The sequence below is a fragment of the Saccostrea cucullata genome, unplaced genomic scaffold (assembly GCF_032062105.1).
Source record: "Saccostrea cucullata isolate Sc308-1 unplaced genomic scaffold, CSIRO_AGI_Scuc_v1 ctg438, whole genome shotgun sequence".
NCBI classification, from domain to species: domain Eukaryota; kingdom Metazoa; phylum Mollusca; class Bivalvia; order Ostreida; family Ostreidae; genus Saccostrea; species Saccostrea cuccullata.
In genome coordinates this window covers 517,868-539,503 of record NW_026935125.1, presented here as the reverse complement: position 1 = coordinate 539,503, position 21,636 = coordinate 517,868, and the positions used below count along the sequence as shown (strand labels likewise).

Here is a 21,636-nt window from a genome sequence, read left to right as displayed (position 1 = left end):
TCATATGAGGTGAACTCACTCTGAGGTACATCTCAGGAAAAGGCGTCAAGACCAATCAGAGAGCACCGAAATTCCTGATCATTTAATTTAATTGAACAAGTAGAACTAGAGCTCTCATATTTCACACTTGAATTCCTTGTGACAAGACCTTCCTTCGGGTACATACAAGTTTGACCTTGACCTTTGAGTTAAACTTGCATTTGAGAGACTTAAAGCTTCACCATAAGCTGCCATACGGGGACATTATAAATTTTATATCAATCTGTTGAAAGTATTACTAGTATGAAGAATTATAGCCCTGTAATCATATTTCCTTGGTGTATCTCTCTGTTTGTCTGTCTGCAAAAACTTGAACCTTGCCCGTAACTTTTGAATGGGTGGGGTTATAGCTTTCATATTTCCTAGGTGTATTTCTTGTGACAAGACCTTTTTTCGGGTACCTACAAATTTGACCTCTTGACCTTGGAGTTTAACGCACCTTTGCGAAAAAAATATCAAACCTTAATCTTGGCCATACCTTTTGAACAGATACTTCTAGGGCTTTCCTACTTTGCATGGGTAATCAATGTGACAAGACCTTTCAATGGGTATAAATATTTTTTTTACCTTTTAACCTTAGCGTTTGACCAACTTTTTAAAACTTAAAACTTGGCCATAACTTTTTAACAGTTACAACTAAGACTTTCATATTTTGTGATGATCAGACCTTTCTCTGGATACAACAAGTTTGACCTTTTGACCTTGACCTTGAATTTTGACTTGCATTTGAAAAACTTCAAACTTTTTCATAAGCTGCCATAAGGAGGTATCAGTGTTTCACAAACACATTATTTATTTTATAAAATGATGGCATTTGTTATAAAGTTTGAACGAATTCCTTGATATGTTATAATGAATTCAGTTTTAAAGCATTTTTTTTTATTTGTTATAACGATTTCATTCTACCAAACAAAACTGACATTCGGTATATATAATATATAGATAGGTCCTCATCCAACAAATTGTTGAACGAATTAACGAAAAAACTTTTTGAAGATATTTGTATGAAAAACGAAGCATTAACGAAAAATATGAGTACAGCAAAGTTTGGAAAACTCAGCTGCACTGTAAAACAGGAGTATCGTTTTAAAAAAACAAAACAAAGGTCCTATTTACAGTATCTACACAACAGACAATGAAAGAATTAAAATATTACTCATAATTTCTTTTTAGATACAAAATAGTTTTGAATTTTAAACAATATAAAAACTAATATTTAGAAAAAATAAACGTATTCAACTCAAAATCAATCCCCGCGAATTTGCTGTATTTTTTATTAACCCATTTAAGGTAGGATTCTTCTCTGGTTTCTGACTAGATGAAACATTCAAAGTATATTTCCTTATACGTCTTATATATTGAGGTGTAAGGAAATTAAAAGACCATATTTTTCTTTCCTCATCACAATTATACAACTTTAAATAGAAATGTTAAACTGTGTTTGAAAACTAGCAGGGACTATATTTTTGGCGGAATGGTGGCGTATGAAAATATCTTCTTTTCTGACTTTCAAAATTATAATAGAACAATGAATTTAGTTATAATTTTTACACAATCGAAGACTTGGAGAAATTTTCAAATGTAAGTTTAAGTAATAATGAGGGACTAAACTTTCAAAATATATCAAATAAATATGATTTTTCAAACAAACTAGAACTTTATTAGCTTTTTAACACTTCCTATCAAAGTGCAGATTTGAGCCAAAAATCCATAAAAAGTATTTTTTCTGTCTTAGTAAACGATCAAAATTTTTTGTTTTTGTATCATTTTGTATATTTATAAGACTAATTTATTATATGTGAAAATAAGAAAAAGTTAAATATAGGAAACATATGAAAATAACTAATATATCCTAAAAATTAAGAAAAACAGAGAAAATTCGGATTAGCCAATATCCAGTTAAGTTAAATTATATATGTAAATTTGGTAATATCGTTCTATAGACCCGATATAGTAATATGTTTTTCTGCAAAAAGAACTGTCATTTAACTTTTGAAATAGAAGTAGGTATCACATGATTGGCAACAGTTTTTTTTTTATTATTAATGTCAAGGAAAAAGATAATGACCTTGACCTGACCTTGCCTCTAATATAACACGGTCAAATTTAATTTCACTGATACTATCACTTACTGATATTGTCTTCTTGATTCTGTGAAAATTTCATTAATTTTTAAATATTAGAAATACGAGAAGAATCCTACCTTAATCAAAATTAATGGGTTTTTTCATTAGCAGTTGCAATTCGTAAGCATGCAATTGACGCCCACTTTTCGGAAAAGAAGTAATAGCTATATTTATATTTATACATTCCTGATCTCGGCATTGCTTTCCTTGCTGCGGTTTCACGAAATGGATTTTCCAAAATTTGTTTTGATGTGTTTTATCGTCATGACACTTGATTATTATGGTAGCTGTATTGTTATTTTTTAAAACACTGAATTTCTTGTATCAACTTTTAAACATGAATTATTTGTAACAATCATTTGTTACAATAAACGATGTGTATATATTATGGATGTTATATTAGCATAATTAAGTTTGTAAATGTTGTCATAAATTATTAAATTTTCACACCATATTTTAATATTCAAGTTCAATAAAAATATTTTAGGCACTCCTCTGCAGTTGGCAGTAGTTTTGTTGTTCCGTCTTGTGTATTCCGAGAGACGTTTCCTCATTAACTTAGTTCAATGGTTCAATATATCTTAAATACACAAGTTACAATTATTTACACTATTAGTCAGTACATATTCACGGAGATAGTTTTGACTTTAGAGAGGTTTAGTCTCGCTGTTTGTCTTTCTCAGTTCAGCAAGGTTGTGCTCGTTTTTGTTGATTTTACGACACTCTAGAAATTAGGAGTTAATTCCTTCAGTTTAAACAAGACTCTCAAGAAAAAAACCCTCCGTTTTATCTCAATAACCCCTGCCTATTAAATATTACATACATCATGTGCTTATATTAATCCTTGAACAAACAAATAATGAGTGACACTTTACACCAAACTGTGTATGATTTTAATATCACAGTGTTGGGATTTTTAATAAATTTTATCGGTAATTACATATTTCTAACCAATTTGCAGATTTCATTTTCAAATTTAATTATTCATTATTGTTTATTTAAATTATTCACCATTCCTCTGTTTAAATCGAGGCAATATAAAACTAATTTGTGTAAGTTGCACTTTTCACCTAAAAAGTGATAAAATTATGCATATACTTTTTTCATGTGTATAATCTTATCCCTGTTCCTTAAGTATAATGTTATTATTTTCAAAAAGGATAAACCAAACATGCACCGTTTTAGACTATCGTCTCATTGCAAAATTGCTGACGGCTAAAAAACTAATTCAACCGTTAAACTGCAAAAGGTTATCGTTTCTATCTGTACGAACAGTATCAAAACGCTGAACGAATCGTGCAGAACTTCCGTTGTCAGGGACGCTCCCTATCAACAAACCAACGTCAATATGACGAACAGCTATCCAAGATTTTCTGTGAAGCAATGTTCACTCAAGTGTAATCATTTACCACATCAGTGCTTGATTTTGCAATAAAATAACTCTATGTGTAAACTGCGATCTATAGCCATTTACAAATGTCTGACTGGCGATTCTTCGGCTAATGAAATATTGATAGATCAGTTTTTATTAGGTATAAAATTCCATGCTATAATTTTGAGTCGGGTATACTTATCTAGTACTTCATAAATGCTTCATTCCTTTCATTCAAATGAACAAGATTAATCAACAATAAAGGGAAAGGTTAATTTTTAAAGTCTTAATTTTTGGTGTGTTTGAGATTTTAAAAAAAATTATAAAGAAAAAAAATAAAGCCCAAATTATTCATAGAACTGAATCACCTTGGCCTTGCTGGCCATATTCTTTTGAAGAAATGAAAATTTCATATGCCTACATAATCGAAAATTGAGGGGCATATACATGTACATGTAGTTTTCGTTCTGTCCATCTCTCTGTATGCCTACATCTTTTGATTGCTTGGAGCTAGGGCTTTCAACTACATGTATGAAGTACATGTATTTCTTGTGACGAATCCTTTCTTGGGGTATCAACACTTTTGCCCTTGGAGACTGACCCACTTTAATTTGCAGAATTTTAACTAAACTTGAACCTTGGCAATAACTTTTGATATGTTGATATTAGGGTTTTCATACTTTGCCTGTGTGTTACTTGTGATAAATCCTTCCCTTGAGTAGTAATGTTATTGCGTTTGTAACCTTGACCTTGGAGTCTGGCTACTTTAACCTTGGCCATAACATTTGATTAAGGCTTTCATATTCAAACGTGGTTTCCTTGACATGCAAGTATTTTTTATGTACCAGTATTTTTGACCTCTATTTCTTGACCTTGAGAGATGAAGTACTTTTTAAAATTTTTACCTTGGCCAAAGTTTTGCTGCAAGGGCTTTCAAATTTCACTTGTATATCTCCTTGTTCTAAGACCTTCCCATGGGTACCATTTTTGATCTTTTGACCTTGCATGACCCGGTAGTTTGACTGGCATTTGAGAAACTTAACCCTTGGCAATGGACTGACATCAGTGATTAACAAACACATCATATTTCTATATTTTTCATCTTCCCAAGTCAATGGTTTTTGATCCCCTCTGCTTCACATAAACCCTGACCACATAGGCAGAGTTTGACAAGGGTTAACATGGAGGGGATGAAAAACCCTAGACTTGGAAAGATATTTTTCTATATATAACTTTTGACCCCTACCTTAGCCCCTTTCTATATGAAATACATGTATATGCATTGGTTCTTGAGATGAAATGACTTCACAAATTTCTACATTTTCTTTCTTTGTCGTTTTACAGTATTTTCCCTCTTAGTTCAAATTACACTTAAAATTTATCAACATACTATTAAGCTGCATGAAAAATGTTCCCCAAAATTATAACAACAGAACACAATTTAATATTTCAAGTTTATTTTTCTTCATAAAAATAATAACAATAACATTATCACTTTTAAAGATACATTTCCAAAAAAAAAAAAAAAATACATTAAAAAAAAAAAACAAACAAAAAAGTACTTGTAGACAGAACAATCATACATCAGCCTCTGAAACCCTGTCATTACATTGCAAAATAAATGATTATTCTCATACAGTGTATCACTGATAATGGCGAAACACACAGGTTTGATATTGAAATATGCATTGTCACTAGTATGCAGATCAAGGGAACATATTCAAAATGATGCAACATTGCATTGACATGGCTGTCTACTTTGAATATCACAAAAATGGTTTTCTTATGACAAAGTCATGGGGAAAATCATTAATGTTGAAACAAATCTACAACTAGAAATGTTAGCAAAGAACATAAATTAAACAAAGCAAGTCTGAAGTAACTATGTAATTTTTTCCTGCATAACCACAGTACTTATTGTTAATTAATCTAGTAGAATTTTTTATTTCTTTATAATATTTTTAATAAAAATGCTTAAGAAATTTTTCCAAAGAAATAAAATGAGTTTACAATCAGGATGTGGAGCACACTAGACCGATTCTCAGTATTAAAACATGAAATATTAACAATAGTTTCATCTAAAGACAAAGGGTACAATAGATACATGTTTTAAAACCATATACAACAAATTTTAGACATTTACTAGCATCATTGCAGCAGACTTTCAAGTTTATAAGGAAGGTGAATCAAAAACTGGTTTTAATTCTTTTGCAGGAATGAAAGCAGTTGAAAGTTAATCAGTTTTGAAATATGATGGTTTAGTTACATATATAGACTAGACATTGCAAGGGCATATTCAAGTATTTATATGATTTGTACGGATAGGGGCACTATGAGTCCCTCCCCTCCTTTCCTCCCTAAAAAAAAATCTGAAATTGCTTCCTGGGCCTTAATTCATTTAGCATGGAGTCTCTCTCTCATCAGCATGTAAAGTGTATTCATTAAAAAAAATGCCATTTTAATTAATTCACCAACAATCAACTGCTACAACAAAAACAAAAATGTTGTCAAACATCAAAGAAAAGTACACAACACCAAAACAAAATGAACAATTGGATTTACAACACACACCAACTTCATTTGGCAGTGACCTTGTTGTCTTCAGCAGTATATGGACACCAATACCTACAACTCATCCTTCTAAACACCAAGCAAATCATGCTGAAAGGCTAGTATAACATTACTTTGAGACAAAACCATGATTGCATGATGCATCCACCATCATTTTTAAAATGAAGGGAAGTTCGCATCCCCCTTTTTTGAGTCACAGAGAGTATAATATGGTACAGAATGCAAGACATAAACGGTAACCTATTCTACAACCAACGAAAAATATATCTGAATTATATCACAAGGAAAACAATAAATAAAACTACATAATCCACTTAAAATAAGCAGTATTTCTAAACTTAAACATCCTTCAATACTTTCTACATTTAATATGTTTTGAAAGAATACTAATAAACACATAATTAACTCTTAATTATTAAGAAATATTATATCTTCCTATTTCTTTTGAAATTGAAATCTGAAATGTGGCAGAAAAGATTGAGACAATATTTACTGATTCATTCCCTTTGATGTTGATATTTAAAAATGGCAGAAAAGATTGAGTTTGGCTTATACTTAATTCTCAACATGTATGATTTTTTTTTGTAAATGCCATATTTGTTGTATGAAATTGTGAAGATTATAACACTACTTATAATGCACAGCATCATATTATTATCATTTCATTTCAAGTGGACTGGGATTTCTAACACATATAAAGCAATATGCAGTATGTAATAGCACTGATATTTTTTATCACATAATTAGTTTTCAAACATAAATGTTTGGTAAATATGAACCATTTTTATAAATACTAGTGCCTATGGGGAGGAAGACCAGCTTCCTTGCTGAAATGAAGAAATGTCTTCCAAAATCTGCAGTAGACTATATGAGATGAAGTTTTGTGTTTCCCCCTCCCCCTTAATTTTTTTGTAATCCTTGCCTTGTGCAATCACTCTGGGTGTTCAATACTTGCCTCTACTTTATAGAGACTGTCGGTTTTCTCGGACCCAGTAAATCCACTTGAGGTGGAAGATTGGTCATAGTCTTTCCTGATTTTCTCTTCTGTGTATGCTGGATTGTCCACTTGTGGCAAGTCATCACTAGATGCTACAGAATTTGAAGATGAGACTAACACAGTATTATCACTTGCACTATAAAACACTTCTGGCATTGCTATGGCTTCTGAGGTCTCTTCCTGAGAGTTTTTTTCGCTGTGCACTTCGTCGTTGGCTGTTGCATCAATGGAACTATTGATGTCTTTTTCTGAGAATTTTCTGGAAATGGCATCAGCCTCCTGGATGCCTTCTAGTTTGCTCTTCTGGAGTATTCTCTGCTTTTTGCGTTTTCTGGGATGTCTGGCACGAGGCACTGCTGTGGAATGCATGTCCTTGCTCTTATTTTGAGGTTTTGATGCTGCTGGTGCAGCATTGGATGCTGGTTTCTGCTTCACTGCAGCTGCAGCATCAGTAGAAGCAACCTTATTCCTACTTCCAGCAGAGGACTTCCTACCAGAACTGGGTATAGTGTTAAGTTCATCTGAATGCACTGAAGGTGTCTTACTCCGTGAACACAAATATATGGAACTCACAAGGACACTTATAAAAACAGCAGCAAATCCTGACACAGTTAATATAATCCCCACAGTTCTTTTGCCTTCCTGGCTTTGTAATTCAGGGGGGAACAATGCATTGTCAAAGTAGCCATAATTAAGTATAAGACAGACTCCAGTGGACAGCATGATGACCCCCATGAGGAACATGAAGACCCCCACCACACACAGGCAGCACTGGGTGGAGCTGGAGTGCATCCTGGGCATCTGCAACCAGAACAGAGGATACATTAAAAGAAGCAGGTAGTAATATCATGAACACAATAGTAACATTTGTCAGGAAACAAGCTCTCTGCTAAATATAAACCACCTATAGTGGTAAGTAATTGATTATATATAGACTTCAATAGATAAATAGTACCATTGTGTGTATTGATGGCCAGTATCAACCAATAAATACTTTATTCTCTTTACCTAGTAATATTCTGTGTGTTTTGATGCATAATTCAAATAATGCTAACTACATACATATATACCCTTATTTTTTAAAACTTAAAATAATGTTCATAATGTTAACCTACTCGACATTTGATTTGTGCACTGAACATTTTTTAAAGATCATATATATGTTTAGAGGAGCTTTGTGTTGCAGTATGAACTACATTTATTGATTCCGCTGAGAAATAATAATCAACCTTTATATTGACTTTGCACGGCTGCAGCATTAACCATCGCCCATGGACATATATGTACTTTAATGTGTTCGCACAAAATCAAGTATATTTCTAGAAAAACATCATCATTTATTTATGCATAGGCAGGAAAAATTCACAAGAAATAACGCTTTTTAATCAGGTAATTCAAACAGTAAAAACAAGTTTACAAATAAAGATAATTGTTTGCCAAAAGCACATCACATGCCATAAAACTGTCAAAATATTAAGAATGTTATGTATATCATGAACCAGAATAAGAATGAGATTTCACAACATGTACAGTAGGGCTGTATCAATATATCGATATATCGATACGTATCGATATTCAAGAAAAATATCGTATTGAAAAGTAACTTCCAATACGTATCGGACAGACATTTTTTCTTCAAATTCTGTTTAAATGATGGGAATTTCAATCACCAAAGATTATATTTTACTTTTTTGAATTAAAACCTTCAAAAATTATATAATTTTTTAAGGAAATAAAAAAGTTTTTATAATTATTACAAAATACATAGACAAATTTTTTTGAACATGTTGATTTTACTGTCATCAAAAGTTTGAATTGAAGTGTTATTTTTAAAGACAATGAGACAAGTACTTTAAAATGGGTAATAAAACACTTAATTATTATGAAATGTATGCATTAAAATGATTTAGAAGCCTTTTCTGATGGACTTGTTTCAGAATCCAATATATCGCATATCGCTTTAAAAAATATTGTATCGTATCGTATCGAAATTTTTGGCTCAATACACAGCCCTAATGTACAGAGAAAATGCGCACTTTAATAAACAAATTTTATCCTGATGGCTTATGCATACCGGTAAATGTGAAAAATACCCCCAAACACTATTGAATAAAGGTCGCAATAGTTGTACTTTAGTGATATTCAATAGCAAAACCTTTCCCACCAAGTTCCTTCATTCCTAATTTATATGCATAATAAATCATAATTCAAGGAGGAAAAAAATGACCCATTGTGACTTTGTTTTCTTTGGTGTAAAACATTCCTTGAAAACATTATTATGAAATGTGATGCACAATGTGTCAGATAAAATTACATCACCTCATGACAAGCCTTTTCAGAGCAGATGCGTAAAAAATATTTTAAAGGTATTTTGTTTAGTTACCATGTTTACACTTTTTTAACCAGAATACTGATTAATATTTCAAGATGAGCAGTTCTAATAATGAAATGGATTGCATAATTACATTTGTTCTCCTGAGGTTCAAAGGAAAAACCTCATGTAATATGTAATGTGTCTCAGTCTTTTTCAATTACATTTCTGATACTGACCTACATTTATTTACTTGAAAATTTGGTTCACACTTTTATAAGGAACTTACTGTTAGGTTATTTCTCAGTTTCCTCATACCATACTCCTAACTACCACATGTCATTGTTAGTTTCTCTCTTGGGCAATTTAAACTACCAAGTAGCTAAATTGCACAATATTGATCCCCTAAACTTCAAAGTGAAAATTCTCTATACAATGAGGTATTTTGCCAACTCTTACACAACTTCCACAAAATTATTTTTTTTTTCTGTAATAAATGCAGACAACAATACTCGTATTACAAAATGTCATCTGTGCAATTTTGCAAGACATGAAAAACTTGTTTTATGGTTTTTTTAACACCACCAATTCATATATAAAGTCTTAATTCTCTTCAATATTCAGGAAAAAAGTAGCATGTTGAATTCAGTGCTATATATTTTTAGTTTAAGGAATTCAATGTCATGTGTGATCATGTTCTGCTTTGATTTCCTCCACCAGTTCCACTTCCTCTTTAGTTCCATATTATAACCCATATATCATAACAGAGATTATTCGGAAATCATGTCTCTGTTTTGATTTCAGGAATAATTAAACGGGTTAAATAAGTCATACGCTGTACACACTTAATGCTTCGCTGGTTTGGGATTATTTCGGATCTGAAATCAAACAAAGCTGGACCTGTGCGTCCAAGACAGTGTACGTCAATAGCTTCACAACAGGACAGGGCACAGATTTTTTTTTTAAATCCTTCATTTAATTCTATACATTTTAATGAAGGGCAAGTCTTAACTTGAATATTTTGGATTTAGTGGGATTTAACTGGCTTTAATTGAAGCTGACAATTTATGTAATTAAGAATTTTGTTTTTATTTACAACTTTTTTTTCAGTAACAAAGTTTACATTTTAGTGGATTAACTTCTTTATCATAATTTTTTTTTTTTTTTTTTTAAAGGTTAATATAGTCTACTTCAATGTTTTAAATGCATCATAGATAATTACTGGTGAATAATAACTACTAGTGAATACAAAATATAGTGGACCGAAAACTTTTGTATTAAATAATTTTTGCCTTGGACTTCACTGATGTTATAAAACATAATAATTATATAATTCTTAAATTTTTTCAGTCTTCAATTTTCCATCATTCCAACATGTCCCAATGTTCTGCCTTTTTCTTTTATCATTAATTCATATTCTTGATAATTAATTTTAAAATAATCCCATTGTTTGTCTCATTATTTTCTTTTTAATTCAGCTGTAATATGAAAAGGACACATGGAAATTATAACAACTAACAATGCTTATTTTAAACATATATACTCAAGAAATTCCAATAAGCTGATATACAATCTTGTATATGACTATAAGAGTAATTGAGAAAAATTCTATGATCATGATAATACTCACGATGATGATTGCTAAAGGTTGAGGGAAAAAACTTTCTCTCCCTTATTTATCAAAAAGGGTGTCAAAAAAGAAAGCTAAATAATATTATATAATTATAAATCCTTTAAAAATATATATAACAATTCTTACTAGTATGTACATGTCTCTGAAGGAAACACTGTCTGAATATTTAAATAAATATATTATGTTATTTTTGACAAAAATAGTTATTGGTGGAAGCTAACTGTTTAGGCGATTGAGCCATCTGCCTATAACAAATGAAATGGGATTTACATTAGCCTTGGTTTAATTTCATAAAACCTTATATTATTAATGCTTTTTAAAAATTATTTACCGATAATGCGATAAATAAAAAAAATAAAATATTTTATATTGTTTGCTTATCAATTTTTGCATAGTTATTGGTGACTCACGGAAGCCATATCTGTTTACATGTATACAAACAATGGGGCAGTGTCCCTTTGACAGTATTAGACTAAAAAAACACCTATATAATTATTTTAATTGATATTTTATTAATTGTTAATCATTGTTAATCATGTAAAGGCCTATAACCTATAAAAATGGAATTTTTCATTTTTTATTTTTAATAAATATAAATGGTTTGCGTTTATTACAAACTTATATTTTTATTAACATATATCGCAGCTTGTAAAATTATTAATGATTTTAGGGTTTTAAAAAAAAATCAACACTTAATCACTAGCACCTATATTATTTTTTTTTATTACACACTTAGAAAAAACAGGTTTTTTGCATATGCTGGCATGCTAAGTTTATTGCTATTCAAATGTATATTTATGCAGATTTACAACATTTTAAACCAGAATAAAATTTTCATTTTTGCATTGAAATAAATTTACATGTATGTAAGAAGTCCATGCATGATTATTTACATTATTTTCTTCTCAGTATTTTATTACTAAGATATTTTATCCCTTTTCCAATCACATCCTGCAGTCTCGTATATCCTGTTTTGGTAATATATTATTCTCTATATATATACATATTAATCAATTATTCCTGTTTTTGGCATAACAGCAAGCCCAAGTTTGTTATGCATCATGATATAAACTTTGTGGGGATCAAATCTCCTTAATAAATGCAAGGGTTGTGTTTACACAACACACTTATAGGGTATGCAATTTTTTTTTTTTTGAAAAAATTTTTTTTGCTTCTTTAATCAAAACGTGTATAGAAGCAACATTAATGACAAAAGAAATTGTGTTTTCAAGCATTTCTGTGACTTAACTTATAATAGAAAGGTGACCCAAACTTCTTTCTGTCTTGAAAAGCTTGCAAAGTTGGAGGCTATAATTCCCTAAATCTTGCACATCACGGGACACAAGCATTAAAACAATATTTAGGGTCGGCACTATAAATTAGGGTCGGTCGGGAAAGCGGAAACAAACATATTTTTTTTCTAGGCCTTATGCAGATTTACAACATTTCAAACCAAAATAAAATTTTCATTTTCGCGCAGTATATTTACAACACATTTAGGATATTATATCCTAAGCAGCCTCTTATACATGTATCCTGTTTTGGTAATTTAGTCCTAACCTGTCATAACAGCAATGACATCATGATATAGGTCCTGAATTGTGTTTACACAACACACATGCATTATGACTGTGTATTAAAACTCCCTAACCTGCAGTGAAATTCTTCAAAATCCCACTTGTCAACATCTCATTTTCAACTAAGGACTCGAATATATTCGTAAAAAAGTCAATGTCATGTGTCATTTTCCATCTTTCTCCCTAAACTTATTGATAAAGTAATTGAATTGATTAACAGAGATGAAATTGTTCTTCAATTAACAAACGAATTCAGGTGCATTTCAACGAATGACAAATCGATCTTTTTCTACCCAGAACAGATCGGCCATTTTCTCGAAATCTGAAATCCATGACAGCGCATAGTTTGCCAGAGAAACAAAGATGTAATAATTTTCTAGTTCTCAAATTTAAACTTTACCTGAATGATGGTCAGAAGACTCATCTTTAACCTCTTACTGAACGTTAAATTGTTCTCCCTCTCCATGTTTCGTTCACATGCCTATCTAAGCGACCACGAGAGGAAGTCAACAACACACAACATTGACCCTCTACTGCGGGTCTGACTATTTACCCAATCGATACACTAAAGTAGTGGCTTGGAATTTAAATAACCAAGCGTAGCATTTTATTGCAATAATTCGTCTAGGTAGTGTTGATACTGTTTGAAAAGTTTTTTTTACATTTGTATTTCATTCATATATCCATATGATAATCATGCCCATATTTTGTTTTACGGCACAGGGCTTTTCAAAAAGTAAAACAAAATAATACTAAACATTGAAACTGTGCGACCTTGAAAAATTTTGTCAGTACTACTAAGCTAGTATTAATTCAAAAAAATATATTTACACTTTAAGCCCTCTTAAGACCTCTTTGTCCTCGGCTTTTAAAAGTAGTGGATATAAATATGAGTCCATCTGCCCTCCGTCTATCTGCCTATGTGTTGATCAAACGTAGCTGCAGATCTGTAGCTCTCCGAAAAAAAAATATTGATAGACGGTCTATCAATTTATTTTTTTCGGAGAGCTACAGATCTGCAGCTAGATCAAACTCTGATGTCTGGCTGATAAATCAAAATGATTGTTGTTTAACGTCCCTCTCGGGAATTTTTCACGCACATGGAGACGCCACCATTTGCCGATGGAGAGTTAGAAATGTTGTCCTATACTCGACACTCAGGGTCATTGACCAGTAAAGATCTTTTTTTGTGCCAGTACGTACCAACTGCGACACGGGGGACCTCGATTTATACCTTCTCATCCGAAGGACCTGTCTCCACGTCCCACAGTGGGATTCGAACCCGTGTAAGGATCGACTCCTTACTTCGCGACTCGAGAGCAATCCCGCTAACCAATGCGCCACGGGCGACCAAAAACACCCTTTAGCTTTTAATGCAATGAAATCCCCCCAGCCGAGTGATCCTCAAGTTTGAGTTGTCAATAAAATATTAAATATACCAAGGGAACTGGTGGGTCTGTATGATCTAAAGAACTCAATAGAATTCAGGATCGAAAGGTCAAAGGTCAATATATTACTGAGAAATTCAAATACCGGTGTTGAAAAATTGTTTTCGAGATGATGAATTTAGCTTCCTTTCATCTTTTCAATGAAAGTCACAGTGACAAAAAAGCTATATATTTACATGTATTTGAGTTCAAAGTTCAAGGTAAGAAATTTACACACTGCAAGAAATGACTTCCAGGTGTTTATTATTTCTTTATCATTGCCATTTTATTTCAGAACTCCTAATGCTATCAAGAGGACCCCTGTTGAATTAAGGGTAAAATTTCAAGGTAAAACTATAACATCTGGCAAAAAATGTTTTCCTTGACCAACTTACATGTACGACTGCGACCACAATTTATTTATCGTATCTTGTTTTTTTTTTCTTTCATTATTTTGAAAATTTATATCCTTTAGTCATTATGAGTTTAAAAAAAGAACCCTGTAGTGCATGAGATTGAAAATCAAGGTTAGAAATCATATAGTGCATTTTCATATGATAACTTTAGATCTCTGTAAGCTTTTGCAAATATATGGAACTTCATGAATTTCTTCCACTTCTCAAAGATCGATCTCTATTTATAATATTTAGGCCATACTCGGAAGGGCCAAGGTTAATCTTCATTTTTTATTCTTATTAATCTGTATTTTCAGGTATTCCAACCTCTCTTTTCCTTCAGCGGGACAAACAAATTCTCTGAATTATTTTGCTCGTTAAGAAGAAATTGTTACATCGAAAACCCACCCTGAAAATACTAGTTACCCACGTAAACATGTACTTTTTGATGTAATTGAAACCGAAGACCTCGGCGAATTGAAGTAGATAAGATCGATTTCATTTTTTTTTAAACACCATGGTGACCAATATCACTAATTAAAATGGGCAAATCTAGTTTTATAATTGGTAAACTTGGTAACTATGGTGTAAATTAGAAATTTGTTAAAAAGTAAACTACAGTTAACGTTTCGTTAACTAAACATTAACTTTCCTATGGTTTCAAAAAAAAAAAAACAAACAAAACAAACAAACAAACACACAAAAAGACATGAATACTGTACGTGTAGAATAAATTTCAATGTGAAAAGGGATATACACTATCGTTTGTAAACTTCAGTTGATTACTTCCTATCGTTCAAGAAAGGAAGAAATATATCATATGCCCATATGCATATTCACTACTTACATGTAGATACCTTTTCAGAGTTTTATCAAGAAGAGCGAATTTTACCCAGAATGAACCGTAATTTTTGGTACAAGCAGCATATTGCAGCATATGTCGAATATTTGAGCAAGGTAATTCTTTTTACTAATATCAATTATAGGACCAATTTGACACAATATGCGTTGGGAAATCAATATTTTGCCAAAGGATTTCAAGATATAGATAAAATTAAAAAATAAACGTGATAAGAGCCACACGTTGTCATGGTTACGGAGAATTTAATAGTTTTTTAAATGATTTTTATCGTCTGTCAAGTATCGATGGAGCATGCGCTCTTTTACACTTGTTTGCAGATTTTATTAGATTTCAGTTTCTTCGAAACTGACATGTTTTATATCGAATTACATAAAATCGAAGTACTGGTGAGAGCCTTTACCGTGACCAAATACATGACACGTGTATATGCTAGAACTCAGTAGAAACGGTCGTTTAACCATCATCTCAATCCAAGGTTCGGAATCCACTCATACATGTAGCTCTCTCCAAGACTTGTTCCTACACTTTTTTCCCTTGGTCTGCGATGTCTTTCAATATTAACAAGCATTTATCAAGCTTTTGTATTCGGTTTCATTTTAATGTAAGGAGAGTCGCCAAGATAAGTAACGACTTTCATATTTCTCCTAGTTCCTTTAACTATTTTTGATTTAAAAAGCCCCGAAAATCCGCAAAACAAACATTCTACAGTTATTTAAAAAGTTTCGAATTCAATCTATTCAACCATTAATCACGATTTTAAGCTAAATAAACTCGCTGGTTTACATATCACTCTTGCTTCCTGACTTCTTGAACATCCTTTTCTATGAATATAAAACTCTAAACCCCCGGTAAAGGACAAAAGAATGTATCCGTCCCTTTGTCACATTAAAGTTTTGCAATTAAGAAAAACCAAGCTTTTTATAAAAATACACACCTCTCATGATCTTTTGCGATCTTTACATAGGCACAACGGTAATCTTTATCATCAACATTTTTGCATTCAAAAACCTTATTTTCTTTACCACTTTATACAAATATAGGGATATTCGCACATGTGATAAAGAAGAAAAATCTTGTGTATGACTTCTCCAAGAAGGCTAAGGAGACGTTACGTAAAGAAGTAATTAAATGGCACTTAGGTGTTTAACCAAAGAAGGAAGGCTAAATTGGCAATGTCCATCAAAATAGAACGTTATAGTCATATATCGACATTAAATAGTGCAAAAATAGTAATGAAGCAATATATGCTACTAATTTTGGTTAGAATTCACTTCCTTTCGTTCATCGACGTCATCAGAATAATGGTGGGTAACCTAATTATTTACGTAATCAGAGTTTTGAAAATGTATCTTTATGCACAAAAAAACCGAAAAAAGCATCTCTTATTTTAAGCATCAATGTAATATCAATTTAATGTCCAATAACTAAGAGTGGAATTGTCATTGTTTTCCAAATGCTTATGTTAAACAGCTCGGGGAGGTAGAGGCATTTTTCAACTGTTACATAAAACGATAGATCTGGTATTGTGAATCAAAAATTAAAGTACGTAGGATTTCATAACAACTAGAAGTCATACTAATTCTCATGATCATGAAATATGCAACAATTTTGCAAGTTATGTAGTCATGCAATCAGATTTTTATTCGGAACAAATTAATTTGGTATTCATTTTGTATCTATAATGGATGTGTTTTGTATTCAATCAGATTTTGATACGAAACAGAGTTGATTGGTAGCCATTCCCATTTTATATCTAACAGATTTGTTTTGTATTCCATCAAAATTTCCATATACGAAACAGACGAATGGGCTCTCAATGAAGACATTAGTGTATGCAACAATTAATGGCGCCCATCTTTCATATTCTAAGCAGCGTAGGTGGAGTAGGGATTTTCTCTTTTAAGGAAGCTCAAAAAGAAACTGACCACAGAAGAGTTCCAATTTCGTGGTAGTTTTGATATGCAGTTAAGAGTAATCTATCCTTGATATATAATATATAAACGGAAACATACAGAAAATGCCATTATTTTGAAAAATATATAGATTAATCTATTCTTAACATAATTATATGTATATATATTATACTTGAAAAAAAATATTTCCATGTATTTTCCTCATGTAAGTATACAACGACAATTTCCGTTTAATTAATAGTACTTCATTGTCCTTGATTATTTGACCGTTAGAAATAACGTAGATCTATACCCTATGTAGAAAATGAACTGGATAAACGTGATATGTACATCTTTAAATGATACAATTTTTAAAATAAATTCATTTGTCATTAGAGTTCCTAAATGTATAGTAATTAAAAGTCTGCCAACTTTTAAACATATACTAAACGAGACCTCACAGTGCTTATATCAAAGACAGAGAATGTCTTTCTTATGATATTTTGCCAATATTTTGTAGTTCATTTTCTCATGGATGAGCAGTTTAGGAAATCGATAAAAATTTAAATCGCAATGATTTTAAAATTATATGACTTTAAAGTATCGAGGCCGAGGACTTTTTTTTCTAATGTGAAGGTTTATTGTTTTCCCACCTATATCTTTACTTGTGTGAGTTCAATAACTGGGCCATTCAATCAACCAAGAAAGCCGGAAAGTAAAGTGCTGAACCAATTAAAACTGATTTTAAATTCCACCAAGGTTGTATTTGGCTACTTTCTCATACATGCACATTTTTAAATTAAAAGAACATCAGCTTTTACAACTTAAATTTGAGCATATTAATTTTATTTGCATGCTTATAACATGTAAGAATTTTCATAAACTTATATTATTTCCTGGGTATAATTCTATTGCATTTTTAATTGCACACGATTTAATGAAATCAGTAATCAGATGAATCATGACTCATTCAAAACACGTCTTTTTTCGAAATGATTTATTCTTTAAAGATTTATGCTGACCACAGAGTTTTCAGCATAGTCAGTCCCTACTCAGCTAAACTATATTACTTGTAAAAAGTTTCCTTAACAAAAATAGTCTTATCTATAGTTTTTAATTCTTTGAAAATTAGTTCCACTTTTTAAAAAATTAAATTAGCTTCAAAATCGACGATTTTCATTTCAAATCAATTTTAGGCAATAAAAATAAAATTATACACATTTATTTAGCTATAGAAATATCAAGCTACATAAAACTAAAACCTGGAATAACGTTCATTAGCGACGTTAAGGTTCAGCGACTCATTTAAACACAGTCCTGAGTCTGAAATACGACCCTCTGACTTTATGCATGAATAATGAATCCCTTGTCACGAAAATGCTATCAATTTCAGTAGTTTGTTAAATGTATATTTTAGCTTGTACACATATGTCAATATCGGCGATCGGAAATTTCAAAAGTTGTATAAATACAACGGTCTTTTATGAACAAGTGGCAATGATCCAATATATTCTTTGTCTGTTTTGTCAATTTTAAGAAATCATTCTCAATTCAAATGCTGATTTCAAATAAATGAAAAGAATTCATAAGTTAAAGATTTTCTTATTATACAAACACAACACTGAAAAATGTAGAAGTTGGTTTGTTTAGCTGTGGCCTTTATTTTTTTAAAGTGGTAAACTTTTTTTTAGGTATTAATCTCCATATAACATAGAGAAAAAAATATGACAAAACGATGCCTTTATCAATTTTAAATGAAGGATTAGTTTGTACGAGTAGTTGTATTCAAGAAAACGAACACAGAGCTAAACAGGTTCGAAATTATTACATATACTAGTATGTCAGACTATTATAACTTTGAATTGTACATGTAATAGCAATCTATGTTGTACGATTATGAAACACATTATGTATACCATAACTAGAACTAAATTTCAAGAGGTTCGCAAGTGGAAATAAAGAAGCCGGAAGAAGATTTAGGCAGGCCATATTAGCTGCATTAATGTAGCCCTCTCCTTTTTTTTTGGGGGGGGGGGGGGGGGCTTTCCAGAAAACATCAGATTAAAAAAAAAATCGGATAGGGCTACATTATTACAGCTAGGCCATCTTCGCTAGCCAAAGGTTTTCGGTTTATGGAGAACGGAGTGGACCGAAAATCTTTGGCTAGCGAAAATGAAGAAACGCATGAAATATAAATTATGACCATATATTTTATGAGTGGATGATGAGAGCAGCTGGTTTGACTTACCCATTTTGCGAAGGCGGATTTCTGTGGAGTCTGAGACATTGAAAACTGGAAGGTTCGAGCATGCTTAAGGTCCTGCCATTCTTCCAAACCTTCAAGGGAATCAGACACACAGGAACGATAACAGTCTATTTAAACTTTTTAAAGTTTACACAACTTTCCAATGCTATCAATATTATACTGTTGACGAAAGGTGAGATTTATGATGAGGTTTTCCTGTACTGTCAGGTTTCTTATCGCCATAGGTAACCAAGTACCCTACAAATAAATATACTGTGTGCAATCAAAGACGTGGAGCCCTTTAAATTTGCACACCAATTTTTTTTTTCCAAAGCAAGAATTTCCATTCATTGAAATATTAGATAATGTTGCGTATTGATGATTTAAACGGCTAGATCACGTTTTGCTCCATTTAAGCGTGCCCTTAAATTAAAAAGAAAAACACTAGAGTTCTCTGTCGCCTAGGTCACTGGCCTATGATGTTTTAAATAAATATATATAAGTTCTGAATAATTGATCGAGGTACACACAAACTAGCTTCAAACACGCTTTGAGTATAAGGGTACTGAAAAGGGTTACCTTATGTCCTGACCTTTTCTCTGTTTTCAACCCGCCAATGGAATCTCAGACTAGGAAGACAGCTTCGCAGAACTTGACTGCAAATAAATCCAAATAAATTATTTCAATGTTTAAAAAAAAATCCAATTGAACACAATGAGGAATATTCTTCGATTTTTTACCTTTAACATAATAAGCAATGACAATGTCTTATTGTATAAAACTAGGAGACACCGTATTGTTATTCGCTGCGCCACATACCCGTTATATGGATCTATATATACCTATTAAATATTCACACGAAAACTAAAACTGCTGCCTTTGTAGAAGTGCATTGATTTTCGATACATAAATGATAAAATGACATGGCTTGAACTTGGAACGTCGAGACTTGAACCCCCTTTCCTTCTGTTGGGTGGCTTGTCTCGCAGACATGATGATAATCTGGATTTTTATATATAACAATCATTTGATTTATATTCAGTTTATTTGAACAAGGAATATCGATGAGAAAAATCCCTCCAGACTTAAGCTTGCTTATCGAATTTAAATAACTTCCGGTTACGTCCACCCTGATCAATCCATGCACTTGAAAACCCTTTTCACCGCTGAGCAAGGCTTTGAAGTAAAAACAGGTTGTTATTAAGATTTTGCACTCAAAATCATCAATATCTTTTAATCTGTTATTATGCATTAAATGGCACAGTTTGAAACGAAACATATGAAGATAACGAATAGAATTCAAGATCAAAAATCCATTACACGATACAAAATAGGAGCAGAGCAAACACGGACCTCCAAAACATCAGAGGTGGGATCATGTGCCATGGAGGAGTAAGCATGCCCTGCCGACTAAACGTTAAATTTCACAATAGTGCTGATCTTCTGGAAGAAAGATTTTGGTCACTTTCACGAATTTTAACATAAAAGAGCACAAGGTCATTCAATTAAATAATACTTATCTATAACAGTGAAGCATGACAAAATTAAAAGAAATTATTAATTTTAAAACATGTTTTTATAATAAATTATACGAATTTTGTAATTGCAAAAATTTCAGAGAAACCAGGTCGAACAGGCTTGGAATCTCCTTTGACAATTTTTGCCAAACTCTGACGATAATGCTGCATTGTGAATTTCTTGATTTGGACTAAAAACAAGATCTTAATCTAGAACCACTGTATTTTTTTTTGTCTTCAATTTTGTACGAAATGAAACATTAAAATAATTTGAGTTGTTGTATTTATATGCAAAATTTTAATAAATGAGAATTATATTTTTTCTAAAATGAAATATATATTTTAAAAAAAATCAAAAGAGTTTTTTTTTTATTCATAAACCACTGTATTTTTTTTTAGTTTTCAATGTTGTACGAAATCAAACATTAAAATAATTTCAGTTGTTGTATTTAAGTTTCTTATATGCAAAATCTTAATAAATAAGAATTTAAGTTTTCCTAAAATGAATTATATATAAATAAAAAAATCAAGAGTTTTTTTTTATTCATAAACTTTCCTTAATCAATAGGGACCGCCTTTTACCCCCTACCCCAACCTGTAATTCTTATTACAGAGAAAAAGGACAAAAAGCGATGCCTTCCTGGTGTTTGTTTAGCGCGATAATCCTTCCCA

The 21,636-nt window shown here is 31.6% G+C and overlaps 1 protein-coding gene across 3 annotated transcripts; it reads right to left on the bottom strand.

Moving 5' to 3' along the window:
* Window positions 1-4,977: 4,977 nt before the first annotated feature.
* LOC134241965 (uncharacterized) lies at window positions 4,978-20,287 on the bottom strand. Of its 3 annotated transcripts, none has more exons than XM_062723985.1 (4): window positions 20,188-20,287; window positions 20,027-20,103; window positions 19,451-19,539; window positions 4,978-7,906 (listed from the first exon to the last, which is right to left on the bottom strand). In XM_062723985.1, the coding sequence occupies exons 3-4, from the start codon at window positions 19,487-19,489 to the stop codon at window positions 7,040-7,042; spliced, it is 906 nt and encodes a 301-aa protein (XP_062579969.1). In that variant the 5' UTR covers window positions 19,490-19,539; window positions 20,027-20,103; window positions 20,188-20,287; the 3' UTR covers window positions 4,978-7,039. The 3 variants fall into 3 exon arrangements, with proteins under 3 accessions (XP_062579969.1, XP_062579968.1, XP_062579967.1); XM_062723984.1 differs by having other exon boundaries at window positions 19,451-19,705; window positions 20,188-20,286; XM_062723983.1 differs by lacking the exons at window positions 19,451-19,539; window positions 20,027-20,103; window positions 20,188-20,287 and adding an exon at window positions 13,027-13,157.
* Window positions 20,288-21,636: the final 1,349 nt, after the last annotated feature.